The sequence below is a fragment of the Hyperolius riggenbachi genome, chromosome 1 (genome assembly GCF_040937935.1).
Source record: "Hyperolius riggenbachi isolate aHypRig1 chromosome 1, aHypRig1.pri, whole genome shotgun sequence".
Lineage (NCBI taxonomy): Eukaryota > Metazoa > Chordata > Amphibia > Anura > Hyperoliidae > Hyperolius > Hyperolius riggenbachi.
This window is the reverse complement of record NC_090646.1, coordinates 525073557-525097922: the sequence shown is the minus strand read 5'-3', so window position 1 is coordinate 525097922 and position 24366 is coordinate 525073557. Positions and strand designations below refer to the sequence as shown.

The window sequence follows — 24366 nt, the reverse complement described above, 5'->3', positions numbered from 1 at the left end:
ACTAATCACACCTTGAGACACCCATCAATCACCTCCTGTCACTACCTGTCACCCCCTAGCACACCTACCCATCAGATCAGGCCCTAATTTGCCCCGTGTGGGCTCCTGATCACTCGGCCAAACCCTCAGATCCCCCTCAGACCCCCTTCCGATCACCTCCCCAGTGCATTGAGTGCATCTATTTTCCCCTCTAATCACCCCCTGAGACACCCATCAATCACCTCCTGTCACCCCCCTAGCACTCCTATCCATCAGATCAGGCCCAATACAACCTGTCATCTAAAAGGCCACCCTGCTTATGACCGGTTCCACAAAATTCGCTCCCTCATACACCACCTGTCATCAAAATTTGCAGATGCTTATACCCCTGAACAGTCATTTTGAGACATTTGGTTTCCAGACTACTCACGGTTTTGGGCCCGTAAAATGCCAGGGCAGTATAGGAACCCCACAAATGACCCCATTCTAGAAATAAGACACCCCAAGGTATTCTGTTAGGTGTATGATGAGTTCATAGAAGATTTTATTTTTTGTCAAAAGTTAGCGGAAATTGATTTTTATTGTTTTTTTTTCACAAAGTGTCATTTTTCACTAACTTGTGACAAAAAATAAAATCTTCTATGAACTCGCCATACACCTAACGGAATACCTTGGGGTGTCTTCTTTCTAAAATGGGGTCACTTGTGGGGTTCCTATACTGCCCTGGCATTTTATGGGCCCTAAACCGTGAGGAGTAGTCTAGAAAACAAATGCCTCAAAATGACCTGTGAATAGGACGTTGAGGCCCCTTAGCGCACCTAGGCTGCAAAAAAAGTGTCACACATGTGGTATCGCCGTACTCAGGAGAAGTAGTATAATGTGTTTTGGGGTGTATTTTTACACATACCCATGCTGGGTGGGATAAATATCTCTGTAAATGGACAATTGTGTGTAAAACAAAACAAACAATTGTCATTTACAGAGATATTTCTACCACCCAGTATGGGTATGTGTAAAAATACACCACAAAACACATTATACTACTTCTCCTGAGTACGACGGTACCACATGTGTGGCACTTTTTTACACCCTAAGTACGCTAAGGGGCCCAAAGTCCAATGAGTACCTTTAGGATTTCACAGGTCATTTTGCGACATTTGGTTTCAAGACTACTCCTCACGGTTTAGGGCCCCTAAAATGCCAGGGCAGTATAGTGTGAACCCCACAAATGTCCCCATTGTAAGAAAGAAGACACCCCAAGGTATTCCGTTAGAGAGTATGGTGAGTTCATAGAAAGGTTTTATTTTTGTCAAGTTAGCGGAAAATGACACTTTGTGAAAAAAATCACTTAAAATCAATTTCCGCTAACTTGTGACAAAAAATAAAATCTTCTATGAACTCACCATACTCCTAACGGAATACCTTGGGGTGTCTTCTTTCTAAAATGGGGTCATTTGTGGGGTTCCTATACTGCCCCTGGCATTTTAGGGGCCCTAAACTGTGAGGAGTAGTCTTAAAACAAATGTCTCAAAATTACCTGTGAAATCCTAAAGGTACTCATTGGACTTTGGGCCCCTTAGCCGCAGTTAGGGTGCAAAAAAGTGCCACACATGTGGTATCACCGTACTCAGGAGAATTCAGTATAATGTGTTTTGAGGTGTATTTTTACACATACCCATGCTGAGTGGGAGAAATATCTCTGTAAATGGACAATTGTGTGTAAAAAAAAATCAAACAATTGTCATTTACAGAGATATTTCTCCCACACAGCATGGGTATGTGTAAAAATACACCCCAAAACACATTATACTACTTATCCTGAGTACGGCAATACACATGTGTGGCACTTTTTTGCAGGCCTAATCTGCGCTAAGGGGGCCCAACAGTCCAATGAGCACCTTTAGGCTTTACAGGGGTGCTTACAATTTAGCACCCCCCAAAATGCCAGGACAGTAAACACACCCCACAAATGACCCCATTTTGTGAAAGTAGAACCCCTTCAAGGTATTCAGAGAGGAGCATAGTGAGTACATGGCAGATTTCATTTTTTTTGGTCGCAAGTTAGAAGAAATGGAAACTTTTTTTTTTTGTCACAAAGTGTCATTTTCCGCTAACTTGTGACAAAAAAAATATAATCTTCTATGAACTCATCATGCCTCTCAGTGAATACTTTGGGATGTCTTCTTTCCAAAATGGGGGTCATTTGGAGGGTATTTATACTATCCTGGAATTTTAGCACCTCATGAAACATGACAGGTGCTCAGAAAAGTCAGAGATGCTTGAAAATGGGAAAATTCACTTTTGGCACCATAGTTTGTAAACACTATAACTTTTACCCAATCCTATAAATATACACTGAATGTTTTTTTTTTTTTATCAAAGACATGTAGCAGAATAACTTTCGCGCTCAAATGTATAGGAAATTTTACTTTATTTGAAAAATGTCAGCACAGAAAGTTAAAAAAGTCATTTTTTTGACAAAATTCATGTCTTTTTTGATGAATATAATAAAAACTAAAACTCGCAGCAGCAATCAAATAGCACCAAAAAAAAGCTGTATTAGTGAGAAGAAAAGGAGGTAAAATTTATTTAGGTGGTAGGTTGTATGACCGAGCAATAAACCGTGAAAGCTGCAGTGGTCTGAATGGAGAAAAAGGCTCTGGTCCTTAAGGGGTAGAAAGACTGTGGTCCTCAAGTGGTTAATTAGAACAATGCCTAATTTCTAGGCAGATAGATGGTTAGATAGATCATTTCCAACATGTTTGTAATTATCTATCTGGCAGGTAAATCTATAGGAAAATCTTAAGCTCCATCTACACCATACAATTCCACACACTATTGATCTAATTCGATTGGATCAAATTTGATTGGATAGATTAAATCTAGGGATGGGACGAATCCACAATTTCTTCGAATCCGAATCCGGATCCGAATCTAAAAAGGTTCTCGAATATCTCGAACCTTTCGAATCCCGAATCGAATGAATCCTGCACATAAGAATTGTGCAATCAATGGTATAGTTGCCCACAGTATAGGCAGCTAGGTAAAGGTGTCTTCAGTATAGCTAGCAAGGTATAGGGGCCTTCACTATAGGTTGCAAGGTATAGGGGCCTTCAGTATAGGTTACAAGGTATAGGGGCCTTCAGTATAGGTTGCAGGGTATAGTGGCCTTCAGTATAGGCAGCCGGGTATAGTGGCCTTCAGTATAGGAAGCAGGGTATAGGTGCCTTCAGTATAGGTAGCAGGGTATAGGGGCCTTCAGTATAGGTAGCAGGGTATAGGGGCTTCAGTATAGGTATCAGGCTATGGGGGGCTTCAGTATAGGCAGCAGGGTATAGTGGCCTTCATTATAGGCAGCCGGGTATAGTGGCCTTCAGTATAGGTAGCAGGGTATAGGGGCCTTCAGTATAGGTAGCAGGGTATAGGGGCCTTCAGTATAGGTAGCAGGGTATAGGGGCTTCAGTATAGGTAGCAGGCTATGGGGGGGGGGGGCTTCAGTATAGGCAGCAGGGTATAGGGGCCTTTAGTATAGGTAGCAGGGTATAGGGGGCTTCAGTATAGGTAGCAGGGTATAGGGGGCTTCAGTATAGTTAGCAGGCTATGGGGGGCTTCAGTATAAGTAACTGGGAAAGGGGGCTTCAATATATGCAGCAGGCTATGGGGGTGCTTCAGTATAGGTATCAGGCTATGGGGGGCTTCAGTATAGGTAGCAGGCTATGGGGGGCTTCAGTATAGGTAGCAGGCTATGGGGGGCTTCAGTATAGGTAGCAGGCTATGGGGGGCTTCAGTATAGGTAGCAGGCTATAGGGGGCTTCAGTATGGAGGGCTTCAGTATAGTTAGCAGGCTATGGGGGGCTTCAGCATAGTTAGCAGGCTATGGGGGGCTTTAGTATAGGTAGCAGGCTATGGGGGGCTTCAGTATGGGGGGCTTCAGTATAGTTAACAGGCTATGGGGGGCTTTAGCATAGTTAGCAGGCTATGGGGGCTTTAGTATAGGTAGCAGGCTATGGGGGGCTTCAGTATGGGGGGCTTCAGTATAGTTAGCAGGCTATGGGGGATTTAGTATAGGTAGCAGGCTATGGGGGCTTCAGTATGGGGGATTCAGTATAGATAGCAGGCTATGGGGGGCTTGAGTATACATAGCAGGCTATAGGGGCTTCGTATGGGGGCTTCGTATGGGGGCTTCAGTATAGATAGCAGGCTATGGGGGCTTCGTATGGGTGGCACATATCCTTCTCCCTCCCCCCGCAGCCTCCTCTGCTTGTCCCCCTGCATAAATAAGGAGAAGTAGCCTCTCACCTCCAGCATCAGCGTGGAGCCCGGAGCGGCAGACTTCTCCCTTCACTTCCTAGTTCCCCCTAGTGGCCACCGGACCGGCTCTTACTGATGACGTGTAGTAAGAGCCGGTCACTAAGCAGAATAAGGAAGTCTGCAGGAGGTCTGCCGCTCCGGGCTCCACGCTGGAGGTGAGAGGCTGCTTCTTATTTATACAGAGGGCAAGCGGAGGCGGCACGGGGAGCGGGAGGAGGACAATTGCGAGCGGGTGAAGCGGCGGATGCGCGACGGTGCAGTGTCGGGATTCGACGTACGGAAAATGACGTTGGGATTCGATTCCACGAATCTCAAATGTTTCCTAATATTCGAGGGATTCGTGGATTCGCGGATTCGTCGTCCCATCCCTAATTAAACCCAACATGTCCGATCGGTATTCGATCGGTAGTGTGGTAGATTTTGCATAGTTATCAATGCAAAATTGACCACACTACCAATCAAATCCCGATCAGACATGTCGATCAAGCTGTGCGCGCGGCTAGCAAAGTGCTGGCTGCACGCACAGCAATTTACAGCACACAAATCGCCCCACCAGGGCTGAGATCTCCCCCTGCGCGGCATAGCCCGAGCTCAGCTCGGGCTTACCGCCAGGGAGGTTAAGAGAAAATTGTATGGTCTGTACCTAGCATAAGGTTTTTACTAATATATTTCAAGGCCAGTAAAGTGCAGATAATTCTGTGCAGAAGATTTGAACTGAAGTATTAGGTTATCTTCCGATAAGCTGATTCATTAGATTATCTGTACATAATGCATTTTGTCTGTGTCTTGAAGTCAATGTGAATGCTGTTTGGCTGGCTGCAAAGGAACACACAACAGGAAGGTGTGGAAAAACGTATAATATTAGTGACAGTGGCGTAGCTAAGGAGCTATGGGCCCCAGTGCAAGGTTTACATTGGGGACCCCCAAGCACTGTATACATCACCAATTGATACAGGGCACCAAAAACTGCCAAGGACAACCACAGTGTCAGAGGTGCAAGAAGGGATGTGGAACAACTTGTTAATGACTGCTACTAATAAAAGCACCTATAGAAGTGATTATTACCAGCATAGGACCAATAGAGAGCTAATTCTGTGGTTGAGGGTGGGCCCCACAGGGCCTCTCTGGCCCAAGGGCCCTGGTGCAGTCACTACCTCTGCACCCCCTATTGCTACGCCACTACTTAGTGAGTATATTACACAGTTGTTAAAGGACATTTTTAGCTGCTTAAGGTTGTTTGACTTTTCAATATACTCTTTGTAAGAATTCCTCCTGTGGCGTGTTCTGTCCGTTTCGGTGGAGCCACAAACGGACAGTTCTGGCTTGTCTGCCTGCATTAGGTTGTGCATTCGCAATGAGTCACATTGTCATTTGCAATTGCTCTGCAGTTCTGGGCAGCTCAGGATGTTGTCATTATTCCACCAATGGCTTACTACAGCTGAGAAGCGGCCAGATAGCCCTGGATTTCCTGCCGGCATGTTGTTACATAATACTGCATGTATTTCCTATGGGAGTCCTTTGCATTCACAACCAGCTAGCAAATGGTAGTCAAGCCAGCTCAGGATTGAATGATTACCATTCAGCTGTGTGGAGATTTGCATGCTTGTATCCATCGGTCGATGCCGTCATAAAAGTCTGTCTCCCCTTTTAGACCTCGCCCATCATAGCGATCACTATGCTGGTCTGCTGGGCACTGTGCTACTCTGTATAGTTCTATTATTGTTCAATGCGACCTTATTACTTGTGCTTTAGCTAGTTCTTGATAAATATATATGCGGACTTGCTAATATATATTTATCCATTAGTTGAGCCGTTTATTATTTTTCTGTATTATTGTTTATTGCCTAGTTTCCATGCCTGATGGACAGTCACTGCATCCGTGGTGGGTCAGTGAAGCCTATTATTCTGATAGCTTGGATTCTGCCATCACCACGTTGGTGACTGGTAGGCTGCGGTTGCTATTAGTTATGTTCTTTCCTGTAGTTTTGTCTGTGTGGATGCTTGCTGGTGATTGTTGTTAGCCTGCTTGCTCTGCTTCTGTGGACGTGACTGTGAGCTGCGGTTGCTACTAGTTACGCTGCAGTCTATAGTCCTGTCTTGTACATGTCTGAGTGCTTGCTATCGCAAGGGTAGCGCAACATCGCACTGCGCTGCCATTGTGTCTTATTTGTAGTGATATCGGAAGCCCAGAGCTGCAGTTGCTCTGGGCAGCCTGTGTAGCCTCTTCCATTAACCTCCCTGGCGGTTTATTTATTTTGCCAGGGAGGCTGCAATGTGGTTTTTTTTTAATTAAAAAAAAAATATTTCATGCAGCCAACTGAAAGTTGGCTGCATGAAAGCCCACTAGAGGGCGCTCCTGATGCGTACTTTCGATCGCCTCCGGCAATCGAAAGTAACAAGATAGGCCGCAATGAGCGGCCTATCTTGTTTCGCTTTCCTCGTCGCCATGGCGACGAGCGGAGTGACGTCATGGACGTCAGTCGACGTCCTGACGTCAGAGCCGCCCGATCCAGCCCCTAGCGCCGGCCGGAACTGTTTGTTCCGGCTGTGCTGGGCTCGGGCGGCTGGGGGGACCCTCTTTCGCCGCTGCACGCGGCGGATCGCCGCGGAGCGGCGGCGATCGGGCAGCACACGCGGCTGGCAAAGTGCCAGCTGCGTGTGCTGCTTTTTACAGAACCGAAATCGGCCCAGCAGGGCCTGAGCGGCGACCTCCGGCGGCATACCCCGAGCTCAGCTCGGGATTACCGCCAAGGAGGTTAATCAGCTACCAGTCTTGTTGCTCTGGGTGGTCAAAGTTTAACCCCCAAGCATTACGCTTGTGATTTGTAAACAGACAGTATTGCTTATGCACACAAGCATTACACTCTTCTTTTATGAGTGAATTAGTCACTTAAACATTATTATAACCCTACAAATAAAGACTAGGTATTATAAATGGGCATAGTTCTAGAGTCTAGATACCGTTAATTGCTAGTCATGACTCATTACTCAGCAGCATTCTGTACATAACTGAAATGATCCTAATGGCTACAACAGACAAATGAAGATTGTCGAGTTCAAGCATCATGTTTCTGTGTCTCCTCTGAAAGCCATATTCCATTAAGTTTATCTGATGAGAAATCCATACTGACATATCTCCATTATCATCTATAGATTGTTTATTAACAGTCAACATGCAGTAAGTGAACAGCCCTCTGCTGCAATTTGATGGGCTGGAGTCATAAGGCAAGCGAGTATGAAAATTGGCATTTCACGGCTCAGACGAGGAAGAACTCGAGATAGAAATAATTTAGGACATGATGCAGGATTGCAGGTGTGAGATAGCATACAATAGTAGTCTTACTACTTAGCTGCAGACACAACAGGATAAACCCCCCTCTACCCTCTAGATTGTAAGCTCACAAGGGCAGGGACCTCCTCCTATTGTTTCTTATTTTGCTGTAATTTACCATATGTACGCGTACCAATTATAGTTTTAGCTCAATCCACATATTAACTACTGTATTTATGTATTTGTACTTGTATTACCAGATGGCATGATGACTGTACAGCACTATGGAAGATGTTGGCACTATATAAATAAAAATAATAATAATAAAACGTACTGCTTTTCTGTGCTCTGTGGTGTCTACTCAATTCCATGCGCAAATCCCTCCACTCAGTCTTACAGCTTATCACAAATAGAACTGCAGTAATAGTAGCTATTATTTTACTATTGTCTGTTGGATGCAGCCAGGTACCCTGCCCGACTGAGAAGTCACATGATTTTTACCATCCATGCTGCAGCTTAAAAGCAGTGCTTTAGCACATCCATACTCAGATGGCATCCAGCCCCCCCCCCCTCCCCCCCGGGAGCTGAGATCTTATAAATCTTGTGCTATTTTTAAAAAGGTTTTTGATAGTTCATAGTATTTGTTTTATAAGAGGCTATGTTAGCAGTATAAAGTTGAAGCTATATTTGGAGGTTAATCAATTCTAACGCGTAAATTCAATTTCACTGTCTATTTCAGTTATAAATGAGCAAATAAACACATGTTTTATGCTGACCTTTAGATAAAATTAAATTACAAATTTAGTTTGCGTGGCACTGATGTGTGACATATCACTTTCTGCAAGAAGTGGCGTTACCTTTGAAGAGAATTAGTTCTAATTTACATACTGTACATCTCCAATTTACTTTCCATCAGTTATCTGCTTGTAGTCTCTGTCTGCTTAAAAATATATTTATTTGATATTATATAGAAGTAATAAATGTTCGTTAAATTTGCTGTTAAAAATTGAGAGTCTGGTTTATTGCTGGGAAAACTATGGCCCATGGGCTGGAAACAGCCCATGCGCTCTGAAAACCTGGCCCACCAGCAGGCGACCAGACTCTACTACCTCTCAGCAGAGTCGCAAGCAGAAGGAAACCAAGGGTTAACACTCACCTACTCGATGGCGCCGCTTCCTGCGTCGGGTCTCCATGGCCGCAGGGCGTCACGTGAGACGTATATAATCAAAGCCAAGATAACAGATCATGCAATCCCCAAATAATATTTTACTTTAATGGATCTATGCTTATAAATTAGATCTTTACCTTAAAGAGAACCCGAGGTGGCTTTGTATAACGTTAGTGGGGCACAGAGGCTGGTTGGGCACACTAACACCAGCCTCTGTTGCCCCATGGTGTGTGTCAAAGACCCCCCTTCTCGCCGCTATACCCCCGCAATGCTGGCGACACGCAGCGTGTCGCCAGCACAATGTTTACCCTAGCGCTGTCTGTCAGCGCCGCTCCGCCGCCTCCTCCGCATCGCCGCTACCCGCCCTCGTCCCTTCCCTCACGCTGATTGGAGGGAAGGGACGAGGGCGGGTAGCGGCGATGCGGAGGAGGCGGGGGGAGCGGCGCTGACAGACAGCGCTAGGGTAAACATTGTGCTGGCGACGCGCTGCGTGTCGCCAGCACTGCGGGAAGGATAGCGGCGAGAAGGGGGGTCTTTGACACACACCATGGGGCAACAGAGGCTGGTGTTAGTGTGCCCAACCAGCCTCTGTGCCCCACTAACGTTATACAAAGCCACCTCGGGTTCTCTTTAAAAACAAGCATTTACCAAATCATTCTACACAGTAAATTACCATATAAACAGGTTGTTTAGGTACGGCAAGTATTGATAAATGAATGATGATATGCTGATTGCTGAGCCTCATTCAATACTTCAGGTGCTTTTGACAATATACAATAAAATCATTGCCATCTGCAGGATGAAATCAGGAATTGCACAAATTAGCTAAAACCTGTATGACATAAAAGGGATAACAAACATACCTTTTCCGTGCAGCGATCCACACATTTATCCACTGTCATATTCAACATGATAGTGCTGACTGGAAGTGCCAAAGATAAATTGTCTGGCCGGTGGAAACATCCACGAAAAATTGCACTGCCATCTGTTTGGAGATATAGTCAGAAAGTATAATGTTACCCACATCAGAAGTCATAATTTGTCTTGGTAATCTGAAATGCACAGTAAAGTTTCACCTTCCTAGGACAGATGATTGTCCTGTTGTCTAACTACAATGACTTTCCACAGCTTTGTGCACATTTGCTCAGTGCAAGGACCGCACAGGATCCATCTACTGTAATTTACTGCCTGACCTCAGTGTTTTTTTCCTTGCTGATCACTGTCATATAAATCCATAGTTTTCTCGCTAAGATGAATCCCCAACAAGCTACTTTTGCACTGCATATGACACATTTGTGAGTGTCTGTTACTATGAATGTGCTACTACAGCCAAAATATTATATCTTAGTTTTGGATATACTAACGTAGAAGTAAGAACTTTGTGGCCCATATGCAATTAATTTATTTTCCTGAGTTATCTCTCAGGAGATCATTTTTGTGTTCTCTTTAAAATGACTTTTTTAGCATTTCACAGCTGAAAAAAAGTTCCCAAAAGTTTGTGAAAAAGTACTATTAATGTTTTTCTTTTGAGTATGTTTTTGCTTGTTGGTGGTTTAAAAGGCATTTTATAACAAGGTGTGAAAAAATCACCTAAGAGAAAACTCAGGGCCTGTGAGTTTTTTATTGCAGCTTTTATTCCTATTCTGGGTCACCCTGTTACCACTGGGAAAACAAACATCAACAACAATGCATGCATTTTTAAACCACTTCCCAACTGAGGGGTTTTACCCCCTGACCACCAGAGCAATTTTCACCTTTCAGCGCTCCTTCTATTCATTCGTCTATAACTTTGTCATTACTTATCACAATGAAATGAACTATATCTTGTTTTTTTCGCCACCAATTAGGCTTTCTTTAGGTGGGACATTATGCCAAGAATTATTTTATTCTAAATGTGTTTTAATGGGAAAATAGGAAAAAATGTGGGAAAAAAATTATTGTTTTTCAGTTTTTGGCCTTTATAGTTTTTAAATAATGCATGCTACTGTATTTAAAACCCATGAAATGTATTTGCCCTTTTGTCCTGGTTATAAAACCGTTTAAATTATGTCCCTATCACAATGTTTGGCGCCAATATTTTAATTGGAAATAAAGGTGTATTTTTTTCAGTTTTGCGTCCATCCCTAATTACAAGCCCATAGTTTATAAAGTAACAGTGTTATACCCTCTTGACATAAATATTTTAAAAGTTTAGTCCCTAAGGTAACTATTTATGTATTTTTTTTTAATTGTAATTTTTTTTTTTTAAATTACAAGAAAAAAAAAATGGGGAGTGTGGGAGGTAAAGGGTTAATTTTGTGTGTTAAACTAATTTATTTCTATGTGAAAAATGATTTGGATGTAGTTTTACTATTTGGCCACAAGATGGCCACAGTAACATTTTGTTTATGCGACCTGCAAGCGTCCGGAAGGACGCTTGCAGGAAGTAGAAAGAGGCTGAGAACTTTTTTTTTTCCCACAATGGTCGCGCTGCTCAGCCGAGCGGCAGCGGATCGTTGCGGGGCTTTGATCAACGAACAGGAATGGATTTTCCCGTTCATTGATCTCCGGGTGAGCGGGCGGCAGTGTGTTTACTAGCGGCGGGCGGCGTGTTTACGAGCGGGAGCGCGGGCAGCGGCGGGAGCGTGGAAAGGACGTATTTTTCCGTCCCTGGGGGTTAAAGGATGGAAAAAGGGACGGAGAAATGCGTACGCGTGGGGGTAAAGTGGTTAAATCATCCCACACTGTGTATTATTGTTTTTGTTTCCACTGAAAAAAAAATCACATGGCTCAGTTCCTGCTTTCTGTAACCCACTTTCTATGACAGAAAGTGAGCAAGAATTAAAAATATAAAAATGTATTTTTTTTCATGTATTTTCATTTATTACACATTATTTATTACACATTATTTATTTACATTTTTATTTCCCTTTTACCTGTTTGTGGAAAAGAGTGGACAATTTTGTGAGGAAAGCATGTTTTAAGTTAACTGCGGAAATTGGCACCATTGACTTCAATGTAAAATGTCGGCACAGGACGTGGTACATGGAATAATTTCTGAGATTTGATTTCTTACTCGAAACTGCTGAATTATGACACAAAAATCAGACCTGTTCAGATTCTGCAAACTCATCCTAATAAATCACTAATGCAATACAACACATTCATGTCTTTGTGGTCCATTTCAGGTTCAGTGTGGAGATATGGAGTCCATTTGATAAATAGCAATGCTTTTTCCTACCTGGAAAGATGTGCAATGCTTTACTTCAAACATAAAAGACTTACACTGGACACATGAAAATGCCCATAGGAAAGCACCGACATGCTCTAAATGTCCATTTCACATCATTTATCTAGTGCATTAAAAAGCTGCATGCTGGACACAGTCCGAAAGAGTGCTGAGACCCCTTCTCAACCTGACATGATCAGTGTTATGTCCAGGATGCTGTGTACTGTGTGATGTGAAAGGAAAACATACTGAGAAACTTCACTGACTAATTCAAGTTGTGATGATTTCTGATTCTTCTAATGATGTTCATTTGCGACAAGGACTCCGCTTTACAAAGGTTGGAGAACACTAGGGTGCAGTGGGGAGCCTGTGTGGTCCAGCAAAAAAAGTGATATGTGGTGTTTATTTGGTATTTCCTGCACCTTTATTGAGGGGGCTGGCAGACAGACAGTTCTCCTAGATCAGGGATGTCAAACTCCAGTCCTCAAGGGTCAAGGTTCTCACACATTTTTGGCACAGCTCACATTAACTGATGAGACTGAATCAGGAAAGATGTGGTTTATCAAGTGGAACACATATCTCCATTTCTCAGTCCATCCTAAACACTGACTTGAATATGGGCATTGAAGACTGGAGCTTGACACATGTGCCTAGTGATGGCATGGCACAGGGTGGCTGTAGGGTCGGTTTCGGTTCACTTTAAGAATAACTGACAATAAATTCTAGCTTTTGAATGTAGGTGGCTCTGTGTGGTTTTTGTGATCAGTACTCTTTTCATTTCACTCCTCCTGCAGCTTTAAAGTGGAAGTACCCACTTCCTCCACTGTAAATACCAAATACTAGAGATCAAAAATGAAGTAGCGATAGGTTGACAAATTAAAATGTAGTTTATTTTCCAAGGTGTAATATAATAGCTTATAAATAAATAAATATAAAGTGCAATGCAATAAAGTAACTCTGCAATGTACTACAAGGAAGTGCAGTGCAATAAAATGGCTTTGCAGCTACATCAGGTTATATATTCTGTCTGCTATGCAGTTGTGCATATGTTTGTACACCAATGAATACAATCGCAGTCACCCAGTCATTCATACAGTGGCTTGCAAACGTATTCGGCCCCCTTGAAGTTTTCCACTTTTTGTCATATTACTGCCACAAACATGAATCAATTTTATTGGAATTCCACGTGAAAGACCAATACAAAGTGGTGTACACGTGAGAAGTGGGACGAAAATCATACATGATTCCAAACTTTTTTTTACAAATAAATTACTGCAAAGTGGGGTGTGCATAATTATTCAGCCCCCTGAGATAATACTTTGTAGAACCACCTTTTGCTGCAATTACAGCTGCCAGTCTTTTAGGGTATCTCTCTACCAGCTTTGCACATCTAGAGACTGAAATCCTTGCTCATTCTTCTTTGCAAAACAGCTCCAGCTCAGTCAGATTAGATGGACAGCGTTTGTGAACAGCAGTTTTCAGATCTTGCCACAGATTCTCGATTGGATTTAGATCTGGACTTGGACTGGGCCATTCTAACACATGGATTTGTTTTGTTTTAAACAGAGCTGGGACAAGGTCCACCAGCACCCAAGGCTGAGAGACCAAACTGCGCCCCTCCATCCCTTCCACCACAGCTGTCACACTGATTTCTATTAGACTAAGGGGCGACCCAGGGCCCCTAACCCCCCCGCCCCCAACACCTTAATCTCTAGTTATCTGGCTTGCAGTCACTGTCATGTATCCACTTCTCTTATTTCTCTCTGCTTCAAACACAATATAGAAATGATAGCTGAGCTGAGTGCACCCCTTCCTACACAGCGCCCTGAGGCTGGAGCCTCTCTCGCCTCTGCCTCGGCCCGGCCCTGGTTTTAAACCATTCCATTGTTGCCCTGGCTTTATGTTTAGGGTTGTTGTCCTGATGGAAGGTGAACCTCTGCCCCAGTCTCAAGTCTTTTCTGTCCCTGCTGAAGCGAAGCACCCCCAGAGCATGATGCTGCCACCACCATATTTGACAGTGGAGATGGTGCGTTCTGAGTGATGTGCAGTGTTAGTTTTCCTCAACACATAGCTTTTTGCATTTTGGTCAAAGCATTCCATTTTGGTCTCATCTGACCAGAGCACCTTCTTCCACATGTTTGCTGTGTCCCCCACATGGCTTGTGGCAAACTGCAAACGGGACTTCTTATGCTTTTCTGTTAACAGTGGCTTTTTTCTTGCCACTCTTCCATAAAGGCCAACTTTGTGCAGTGCACGACTAATAGTTGTCCTATGGACAGATTCCCCCACCTGAGCTGTAGATCTCTGCAGCTCGTCTAGAGTCACCATGGGCCTCTTGACTGTATTTCTGATCAGCGCTCTCCTTGTTCGGCCTGTGAGTTTAGGTGGATGGCCTTGTCTTGGTAGGTTTACAGTTGTGCCATACTCCTTCCATTTCTGAATGATCGCTTGAGCAGTGCTCAGTGGGATGTTCAAGGCTTTGGAAATCTTTTTGCAGCCTAAGCCTGATTTAAATTTCTCAATAACTTTATCCCTGACCTGTCTGGTGTGTTCTTTTCACTTCATGGTGTTGTTGCTCCAAATATTCTCTTAGACAACCTCTGAGGCCCTCACAGAGCAGCTGTATTTGTACTGACATTAGATTACACACAGGTGCACTCTATTTAGTCATTAGCACTCATCAGGCAATGTCTATAGGCAACTGACTGCACTCAGTTCAAAGGGGGCCGAATAATTATGCACACACCACTTTGCAGTTATTTATTTGTAAAAAAATGTTTGGAATCATGTATGATTTTCGTTCCACTTCTCACGTGTACACCACTTTGTATTGGTCTTTCACATGGATTTCCAATAAAACGGATTCATGTTTGTGGCAGTAATATGACAAAATGTGGAAAACTTCAAGGGGGCCGAATACTTTTGCAAGCCTCTGTACATGGGCAATCTGGCAATTTTCAGAGATGGTCAATGAGATGCAAAATAAGTCTGGTTTGCATTCACATTTTATGTAAATAGAATGCAGCTCTAAACTGGACAGGACGTCAATTTTTATTACTGCCGATTATTCCCATTCCCTGGGATTACAAATGTTTATATTAAAGCATCATGCAAGTCCCAGGGACAGGAAATGAGGTATGAACAGCATAACAAACCCCGAAACTGTCCAACCCCTTTCCATATTATTTAAAACTAAAATATATTTTTTGGAATGGGTTTCTTATTTTATATCTTCCTCTATCCCACTTCAGTTCATTTCCAATCACAGCAACGCTACATAAAGCTGAATAGGGGCATACAGCTAAACCAATCATAACTTCTTTCACAAAGTTTGTTTCAAAAGAAATAAGGTCTTCTCAAAGTATACCTTTTATAAAAAAAATCAGCCACCATACGCACTATACCAAAATAGCATTCTTTATAGTCCTGAAGAAGTGAAAAGCCAGTCAGGTTTTACAATCTGTTTTAGTGAAATAATAAAAAATGACTTTTCTGTGGCCATCAATTGCTTCAGATAATAGAATGGATTAACTTTGTAGACATCACAAGAAAGATGGCTGCTTTCAAGCAGGCACATAAATAAATAAAGAAATAAAACATACAACAATGCTTGAAAGTTTGTAAACCCTTTAAATAATTTTATATTTTTTTATGAATGTGGTTAAAAAACATCCAATTATTTTCAATCGATTCCTAAAATAAGATGACACGTCTAGTTAAACTGAATAAGCAAACAATTATATTACATACAGTAATAAAATTAAAAAAGTACATTATTAAAATAATTTGGTTTATTGAAAATAGTAATCCAATTTTAAAGGGATCAAAACACTACAAAGAACCACTGTAATATAATAACCGTGTCTCCTGCTTCAGGATGTAGAGTCATTTTAATAAAGCTCATATTTTTTTCAAACTAAGGAAAGGCAAGTGGATAAAGCTGAACTCTATTGAGAAATATTGTTGCAGTGGTGAAAGCTACTATATATTATAATATAATAGTCAGTTGGATTCCATAGTATCATACTAAAGCCTTTATGGGTCTTTAGCAAAGCGGTGCTAACCCAGTTAGCACGCCTAAAAGACTTTAGGCGTGATAACTGGGTGCTAACTGGGTTTCTAAAATAACCCCATGCTCAAAGTCCCGCGCGCAAAGTTTTGCGTGCGCACAGCGCAGTGCACGCGCAAGGTCGCATCATGGTGCGACTTTAACGGCACACCCGATGCACCTATAAGGAACTTTGCGCGCTGGGTTATTTTATCACGCCTAAACTGAGTTTAGGCGTGATAATGGGCTTTTCACAAGCGTGCAAACAGTTAGCACTGCTTTGTGAATCAAGCCCTATATCTTACTTCAATGACTGGAGTTGCCAAAGTTTTGCGTGCGCACAGCGCAGTGCACGCGCAAGGTCGCATCATGGTGCGACTTTAGCGGCACACCGGATGCACCTATAAGGAACTTTGCGCGCTGGGTTATTTTATCACGCCTAAACTGAGTTTAGGCATGATAATGGGCTTTTCACAAGCGTGCAAACAGCACTGCTTTGTGAATCAAGCCCTATATCTCACTTCAATGACTGGAGTTGCCTTTTAAGTTACTCAACATTAAGAGAAATCAAGAGAAATCTGGAACTAGCACCATTGATTTGCTCTGCAGATTGTGTTTAAAAACAGGCTGGTAAGCAGTACATTTTTAAATATTTGAATCTGCGGTTTATATAATGCTTTGTCTATCTGTAAAGGAGGGGTTCACACCTGTCTTGGTGGAAAAATTATGTGATTTTTCACATACGCATTTTTGCATTCGTGATTTTTTGTATTTTTGCAAAGTTTCATGACCGGTTTTGTCATTTTTAAAGAGTCTGTATGTGCAAAATCTCAATGTGAATTTTTCATGAATACCACTTAAGATATTTTACACAAAAACATGTATTGCACATTACAGACACACAAAAAAATTGAGCTCCTGTTCGAGATTACGGTAAATACAGAAAAATTGCTAATGATCTGAAATAAAATGTAATGCCATTGGAAAAAATTATACATTTTTGCAAGATTGCAAATTGGATGCCTCAGTCACAGGTTACAGCACAGTGGGTACTTACATAGTCATGTTTCTAATTGTCCTCAGAGTAGCTCACAATGTAATCCTTGCTATAGTCATAGTCAAATGTTCCTATAACAGTCTTAATCATCAAACGATGTATGGGAAGATCGACCAAGAGACAGATCTCTCTCTGATCAAATCTGATTGGAGAGAGATATGTTGCCTCCCCATACACTACAGGCCGATTCCCAATTGATTTCAAAATGAAATATCTCGGGAATTGGCCTTGTGACACCACATCTGCCACCTTGCCGCCCTTTTCCTGTCGGTGTCCGCCACTTGCTCCTTGTTCCGTCCATAACTACGCGCCCCACATGGTTGCTGGTGTAACGCAGGCACGTGTGTGACTTCACACATGCACCCACATATATGCTGGCAACCTTGTGGGGCAGTGTATGTGGAAAGGGGACAGAACATGGAGCCAGCATCAGACACCGACAGGTAAAGTAAGCACGAACAGGGCAACAGGGGCACATTTTACACTAGTGGGGGGCAGCACTGGGGGTTCGGTCACATTCTATGCTCGTCCCAATAACGTATGCCATTACCACCACATCCGATTGAGCATGTTGGTCCTAAATTTTGTAGAATGTCCAATCAATGCATGCAACCAATTTTGGCCCATAATTGTTGGCATCCTCAATTGGGCATGCTCTTGGCGACACTGATTTTCATCCCATTTGATTATAATAATCAAATTGGATGGTCAGTTGGCCACCAAGTCACCTGATGTATGACCACCATAAAGGGACACTTAAGCCAGGAATGAAAAATCAGTTTTACTTTCCTGGGGCTTCTATCAGCCCCCTCCAGCTGTCCTGTGCCCACGCAGTAACTCATGGTTCCTCCGGTCCCTCGCCGCCAGCTAGTTTTGTTTTCACTGACAGGCCTGGCCACGAGTATTTTTCTTCGCATTCCCATCCGCAATAGCGTCCTGCGTCTGTGCAGGACATTATTGAGAACGGGAACATGAAGGATACGCATGGCCAGGCCTGTGCAGGTGCAGAAAGCCCACCGACTCTCTGTCAGGGCCTCTCAGCAAAAACGAAACTGGCTGGCAGCGGGGGACCAGAGTGAGTGACTGCGAGGGCACGGGACATCTGCAGGGGGCTGGTAGAAGCCCCAGGAAAGTCAAACTGATTTTTTTCTTAAGTGTCTCTGCAGTCAGAGGGGCTGCTCCTCTCTGTAGTTACGCCCCTGACTAACCTCCTCCTAATGCATAACATTAACTACCTCCTAACGTTTAACTCTCACCCCCCATGCTTAACACTAACCTCCCCTCTTAATGTCTAACACTAAACCCCTCCTAAAGTATAACAGTAACCTTCCCCCTAATGCCTAACACTAAATCTCTCTGCTATTATTATTATTATTTTTTATTTATATAGCGCCAACATATTCCGCAGAGCTTTACAAAGCACAATAAGATGACAAGAGGAACTCTGCTGTACATTTGTTAGTTGTATCTATATGCAACTAACAAATGTACAGCAGAGTTCAAAGCAGCACAAATATTGTTACAAAAACACTAAACATTAGGAGGATGACCCTGCCCTTCCGAGCTTACAATCTAATGGGTAGTGGGGGACACACTAGGTAAGGGGGTGGAGGATGGATGAGGCAGTGACCCTTTGCCTGATTACATTGTGACAGATACTGTAAGTAAATAAGGGCTATAGAATGTTATAATGCTATTGCCTAACACTAACTCTCCCTGCTTATTCCCAACACTATCCCCCTTCCTAATGCCTAACGCTCATCTCCCTCTGCTAATGCCTAAGACATACCACCATGCCTAACACTAACCCTCACTCCTAATGCCTATTAGTAACCCTCCTCTTAATGCCTAATACTAGCTCCCTTCCCAATGCCTAACTCTACCCCTGCTCTCTGGCACCCAAATTAGTCAATGTAGTCTCAACAAGTACGTATAGTAGTCAACCAGCTGCTCATAGGTGAATGTGTTGCAGATTGACTACTGTTTAGTGATCTGCTATCCAAAACCACTAGCTGATTAGCTGGAGATAGCTAGGGAATCACGTGAATACGAAAGAGCGTGTGTGCAGGTGCATCAGTGCACATGCATCTGCGCACATTTTGGAATGTTCAGCCCATGGCATGCAGTGGTCAAAATGTAAAAAAGCCTTGTGCCGTTGTTCATGGTCATTGCTTAGAACCTACTTTTCAATATTCACTTTTTAGCTGCAGAAAGCTAACTTGTTACAAAAATGTAACTCTAGGGCAACTGATTGCTGGATTTTCGAATGATATTGACAACTGTGCCTGAAGCTGATCTTTGAACTGAGCATTTTCCTTACAGCACTGATGAAGCAGAGCTGTCTATTCAGCAAACTGAGCACAATAAATTGCTTTGTTTAAAAAAACAAAAAACAAATTCAATGTAATTGGACCTTTATATCAGCTTTTCTCCCTATCATTGCAGTCTCTTTAGAAAGTTACATAATAATATATCAAAAGGAAATTGCCTTTGTTCAAAGATATTTCTTCATGTCAAATGATGCTGACACCAACCGAAAAAGAAAGACTAATCTTTCAAATAGACAGTTGCTACTCTGCTGATTCCAAAAAAAAAAAAAAAAAGTTTGACTTGTGATGACAGCAAATTTTGATGAACAATTCTTCTATAAAGATGATTAGCTAGCATGTTATAGATCTGTTAATCTGCTGAGCAATTTTTATCTGAGCCAGTCAAGGTAGTTGAGTTATCAGCAGAAAGTCCCCAAGTCAGAAGCTGAAGAGATATGATGATATCTGGCTGAGAAGTGGAAGTGGATATTACTTTTTTCTATGGACGTACTCGTGTACTTGAATAAAACATCATACACGGAGAGACAGCTCATAAGTCATATAACTGACAGGTCCTGTAGAAGACTTTCACCAATTTCACAGTAATCCCACGACCATGAAGATAACAAGAAATTGTGTTATTAAATGTCATTTCTCCATAACTACATTTCATGCTGGGACAGAATACTGTATCATCTTTTTCCTCTCTTAATACTGACATGGGAGAAGTAAATGCTGGGTTTGTTAACGCTATCTTGGAACATATTTTAATGCTACATTTGCTATGTAATGATTTCATATATAAAAAGGCAGGTTGGTCAACTATAATTCAGTAAGATTGAAATTTACTGCACTTTAATGGACATTATTGCTAATGTGAGATTTGCTGTATCTTAAGATGGAGCCACTGCGGTAACACTCAGCATCACTTGTCATCTGATGAAGCAGCTGAGCCTGTTGGTTCAGTTACCGCAGGGCAGAAGTTGTCCAAACTGCTGAACATGTATGATGGGAGGGACAAAATAGCGTGAGGATTCTGCTGCAAGAGCTTTACTAGCCCCACCCCCAGCCAAAGAGGGTGGAAACGAGCAATAATTGTGTGCAGTTCCCCCAGTTCATGTCACTAGCAGACCTATGTCTTTTAACAGTGTGTGTGTGTGTTTGTAGTACTGTGACCAATGTTGGGGAACATAGGAAGGTAATGAAGATGCAGGATTTATGGTGCTTGCCTTAGTAATCAAATAAGCACCCTAGCCTTACTTATCAAATAAGCATCCTATCCTCCTGTGATATGTGTCTGGAGTCATTTCAATCAATGGCCTTGATTCACAAAGCCATGCTAACGCATAGCACGGCTACGCTATGCCTCGCACGCTTTTTACCGCTCATAAAACCTTATATGTGCTATAACAAACTTTCATGCCGCGTGAATGCGCACAAACATTTATTACAGTGCGCGTAAGGTTTTATGCGCGGTAAAACGCGTGCGAGGCATAGTGCGGCCGTGGTATGAGTTAGCACAGCTTTGTGAATCAAGGCCATTGACAGGACAGAAAAAAAAAACAACTTTACATAACCAAAGTACAGTTTGTGTGGGAATTATGAAAGTAGATAGTAGTAGCTCTGTGGGGGGAAGGGGTGAAATTTATCCTTGCTTGCATCCCAGTTTCAATGTCTATTGCGTATTATATCATGTACACAACGTGTATTTAAAATACTTGACTTGCAGGGTCTTACAGCTCCATATCCTGTCAGACGGCACTACTATTTTATTTAAGAGATAACTGTTGAAACTCACCATGACCCCTCTCATCATCATCCATACACACAATCACACGCACGCACGCACGCACACACACACACACACACATATGCATGCACGCACACACACACACACGCATGCACGCACGCACACACATGCATGTACGCACACACACACACGTATGCACACACACACATATGCATGCACGCGCACACACACACACACACACACACGCATGCACACACACACACATATGCATGCACGCACACACGCACGCACGCACACACACACACATATGCATGCACGCACACACACACACACGCATGCACACACACACACACACACAAATATGCATGCACACACACACACACAAGCACGCACACACACACACGCACGCACACACACGCACGCACGCACACACATAAGCATGCACGCACACACACACGAACGCACACACACACACACACACGCACGCACACACACACACACAGACACACACTAGCTGAGAGAGGGGCAATACTCATTCAAACCACAGATCACCTGACTCCTCCCCCTACTACTTTTTATAAAAGAACACTAAAAATAGTTTCTTATTGAAGGTAGAGCAGAGTTATGAGAGGCCAACCTGGCCTGCGCTACTTTCAATATGAAATAAGGGTTCAATAAGGGTTAAATGCCTTGTTTGTGGCCAGGGAGGGACAGAGGAACTTCTAGCTGCAGTGCTGATCGCAATGAGTTAGTCTTTCTAAGCAAAAGAAGAAATAGGCTGTGATGAATAGCGGAGATGCCGCCACGCGGTCTGGCGGCGGGGCGGCTGTCTCTGCGTTCAGACTGGCGGTTTCCGCACAGCAACATGTGTCTGGTTTGTCTGGACCTTCTAGTGCACACAGATGGAGAGCTACGCATGCGCGCGCCAGGCGACAGGACATTTATACCAGCAGAAGGGGAATCAGCTGATCAGGCCGATCAGCTGATCCCAGCTGGACTCTGGATTGGCTGAGTGGCTCGGGCGGAGCTGCACAGCACTGCAAGTATATATAGATCTTGCTTGTCAGTTGCTGGTTGTCTGCCGTTGCGAATACTTACATGTGAGCACTCAGACCTCAGTCAGATCCCACAGTGTGTTAGAACCAGGTGGACCTGGGAATTCACACTTAGCCAGATTACGCTTGTGTAATACTTTAGACCAGTTCCGGGGTGTTGTGACCAAGGATCTCACACCCAAGCTTAGGATTACTGTGTCATTGCTGTGTGATACTTTAGACCAGTTCTGGGGTGTTGTGACCAAGGACCTTACACCCAAGCTTAGGATTACTGTGTCATTGCTGTGTTATACTTTAGACCAGTTCCGGGGTGTTGTGACCAAGGACCTCACACCCAAGCTTAGGATTACTGTGACATTACTGTGTTATACTTTAGACTAGTTCCTGGGTGTCGAGACCACGGACCTCTCACCTCAGACTAGGACTCTGCTCTATTTCTGTTATGACTATTTGCTCTGTCGACCTCTCTATTGCTTTCTGATTCTGTACCTCTGCATATCTGCCTACCTGTTGCCAGACCCTGCCTGTACCCGGTTACCGAATCAGCCTTCTGTCTCTGTACCTTATCTGCTCGTGTGTTGCCAACCTGGCCTGCCCGACCTTCCAGGCTGTCACTCACCCCTTGAGTGCTCAGTCTATCTGTACTAGCAGTGACACAATTCCACCAAGTGTCAGTTACAACTAGGACTCCTGCTCCTCAGAGAGTCTGGCCGGTTAGCAGCCAGTGGCCTCTTCCCCTGGAGTCCCCTGTCTGCAGTACAGTCTATATCTGATATCCAGATATCCCTGGTTGCCAGGTTCTCACTATTCCCTCTCTCAAGGAGGTAGTCCCTGCACTTCCCAGAGCCACCTGCCCCTCAGGTGGTTTTCGGCCAAGCTGCTTGTATCTCCCGCCTCACGGGAGATAGCCTACAGTTACACCAAACACTTACTCTTTATTAGGTGTCCAGAGGTTAGTCATACTTGTATTATTGGTGATTCTGCAGATCATCCATAATCAAGTATACATCTGTATTATTGATGATTCTGCAGATCATCAATGATCAGATTCTCTCTGTGTGCTGACACCAATCGTTACATAGGCATTGTCAGGTGGTCTGCAGTAGGCTGGGAAAGGAACTGCAAACAAGGAGCTACAGGAGTGAGCTAGGAACCCGCATCACAGATATTTTAAATACATTTATTGCAAAAAGTACATGTGCTATAACATCATCATAGGTGCAATATGGGTAAAGGAGCTGGAGAAAACTTATTGGAGGATAACTACTGAAGCACACAGATCACTTGGAGCATGGAAGGAGTTTGAACACATGCCCTTGAGCTGAAAAAAAGTAAAACATAATGCCAGATGGATGGTTTCACTGAGTTTTTACTTTGCACTTTATAAAGCACATAGTGTTCCTTTCTGTTGTGGAGTGGATATGATTCAAGCAAATTAATGGAACATAACTGTTTCTCTAAATATAGTTATATATTTTCAGCCTACATGGGGTGAAACATTATTAAGCTAAGAGTCTGTAACATTTCAGAACAGAATGTAAGCGTTCCGCAATGACATTTTTGATTATTCACACACACATCAGTTATGCATTCTGTGCTGCCATGAATCAGAACATCTGATACGAGATGGATAATGTGCTGCTCACTTGACCTGAACTATTCTCTGGTATTATCAGGCACATACTGTATAATAATATTTGGGATTAAAGCAAAATGCAGCCTTATGCCGGCAGTAACTCCTCTTGATAAGGGGAGAAAATGTCTGAAAGCTACATAGGGATTTTACTTAAAGTGAACCTAAATCTAAGATAGTAATAAAAGTTTGATACTTACCTTAGTAGAGGAAAGCCTCTGGATAGACCTGAGGCTTTCACCCATCTTCCTCAACCCCACTGATCCACTGCTGAGGACCACTAAGCAAATCCGAGCTTGAGTGCAGAATGATAGTGTACTAATATCTGTATTAGTACACTATCATTCCAACCTTCAAGGGACACCGAGCACTTCATAAAAATGAAATTTCCACTTACCCGGGGCTTCCTCCAGCCCACTGTAGGCCGCAAGGTCCCCTGTCGTTATCCTGGCTCCTCTCCTGGTCCCCCACTGGCGGCTCCATTAGCAGACGACTTCGGCCTAAAGTCGTCCGGTCTGCTTCCCTCTTCCTGATGAGAGTACTCATGCCGACCAACTACGCATCATCAAGTCGGCCG

At 43.3% G+C, this 24366-nt stretch overlaps 1 protein-coding gene across 5 annotated transcripts in view; it reads right to left on the bottom strand.

The window, feature by feature from the left end:
• The window catches only part of WSCD2 (WSC domain containing 2), a 493571-nt gene that overhangs the window by 126389 nt on the left and 342816 nt on the right, over window positions 1–24366 (bottom strand). For all 5 annotated transcript variants that reach the window (XM_068245946.1, XM_068245937.1, XM_068245973.1 and 2 more), the window contains one exon: window positions 9593–9714. In XM_068245946.1, coding sequence (XP_068102047.1) covers window positions 9593–9714 — 122 coding nt within the window. The remainder of the gene's footprint in view (window positions 1–9592; window positions 9715–24366) is intronic.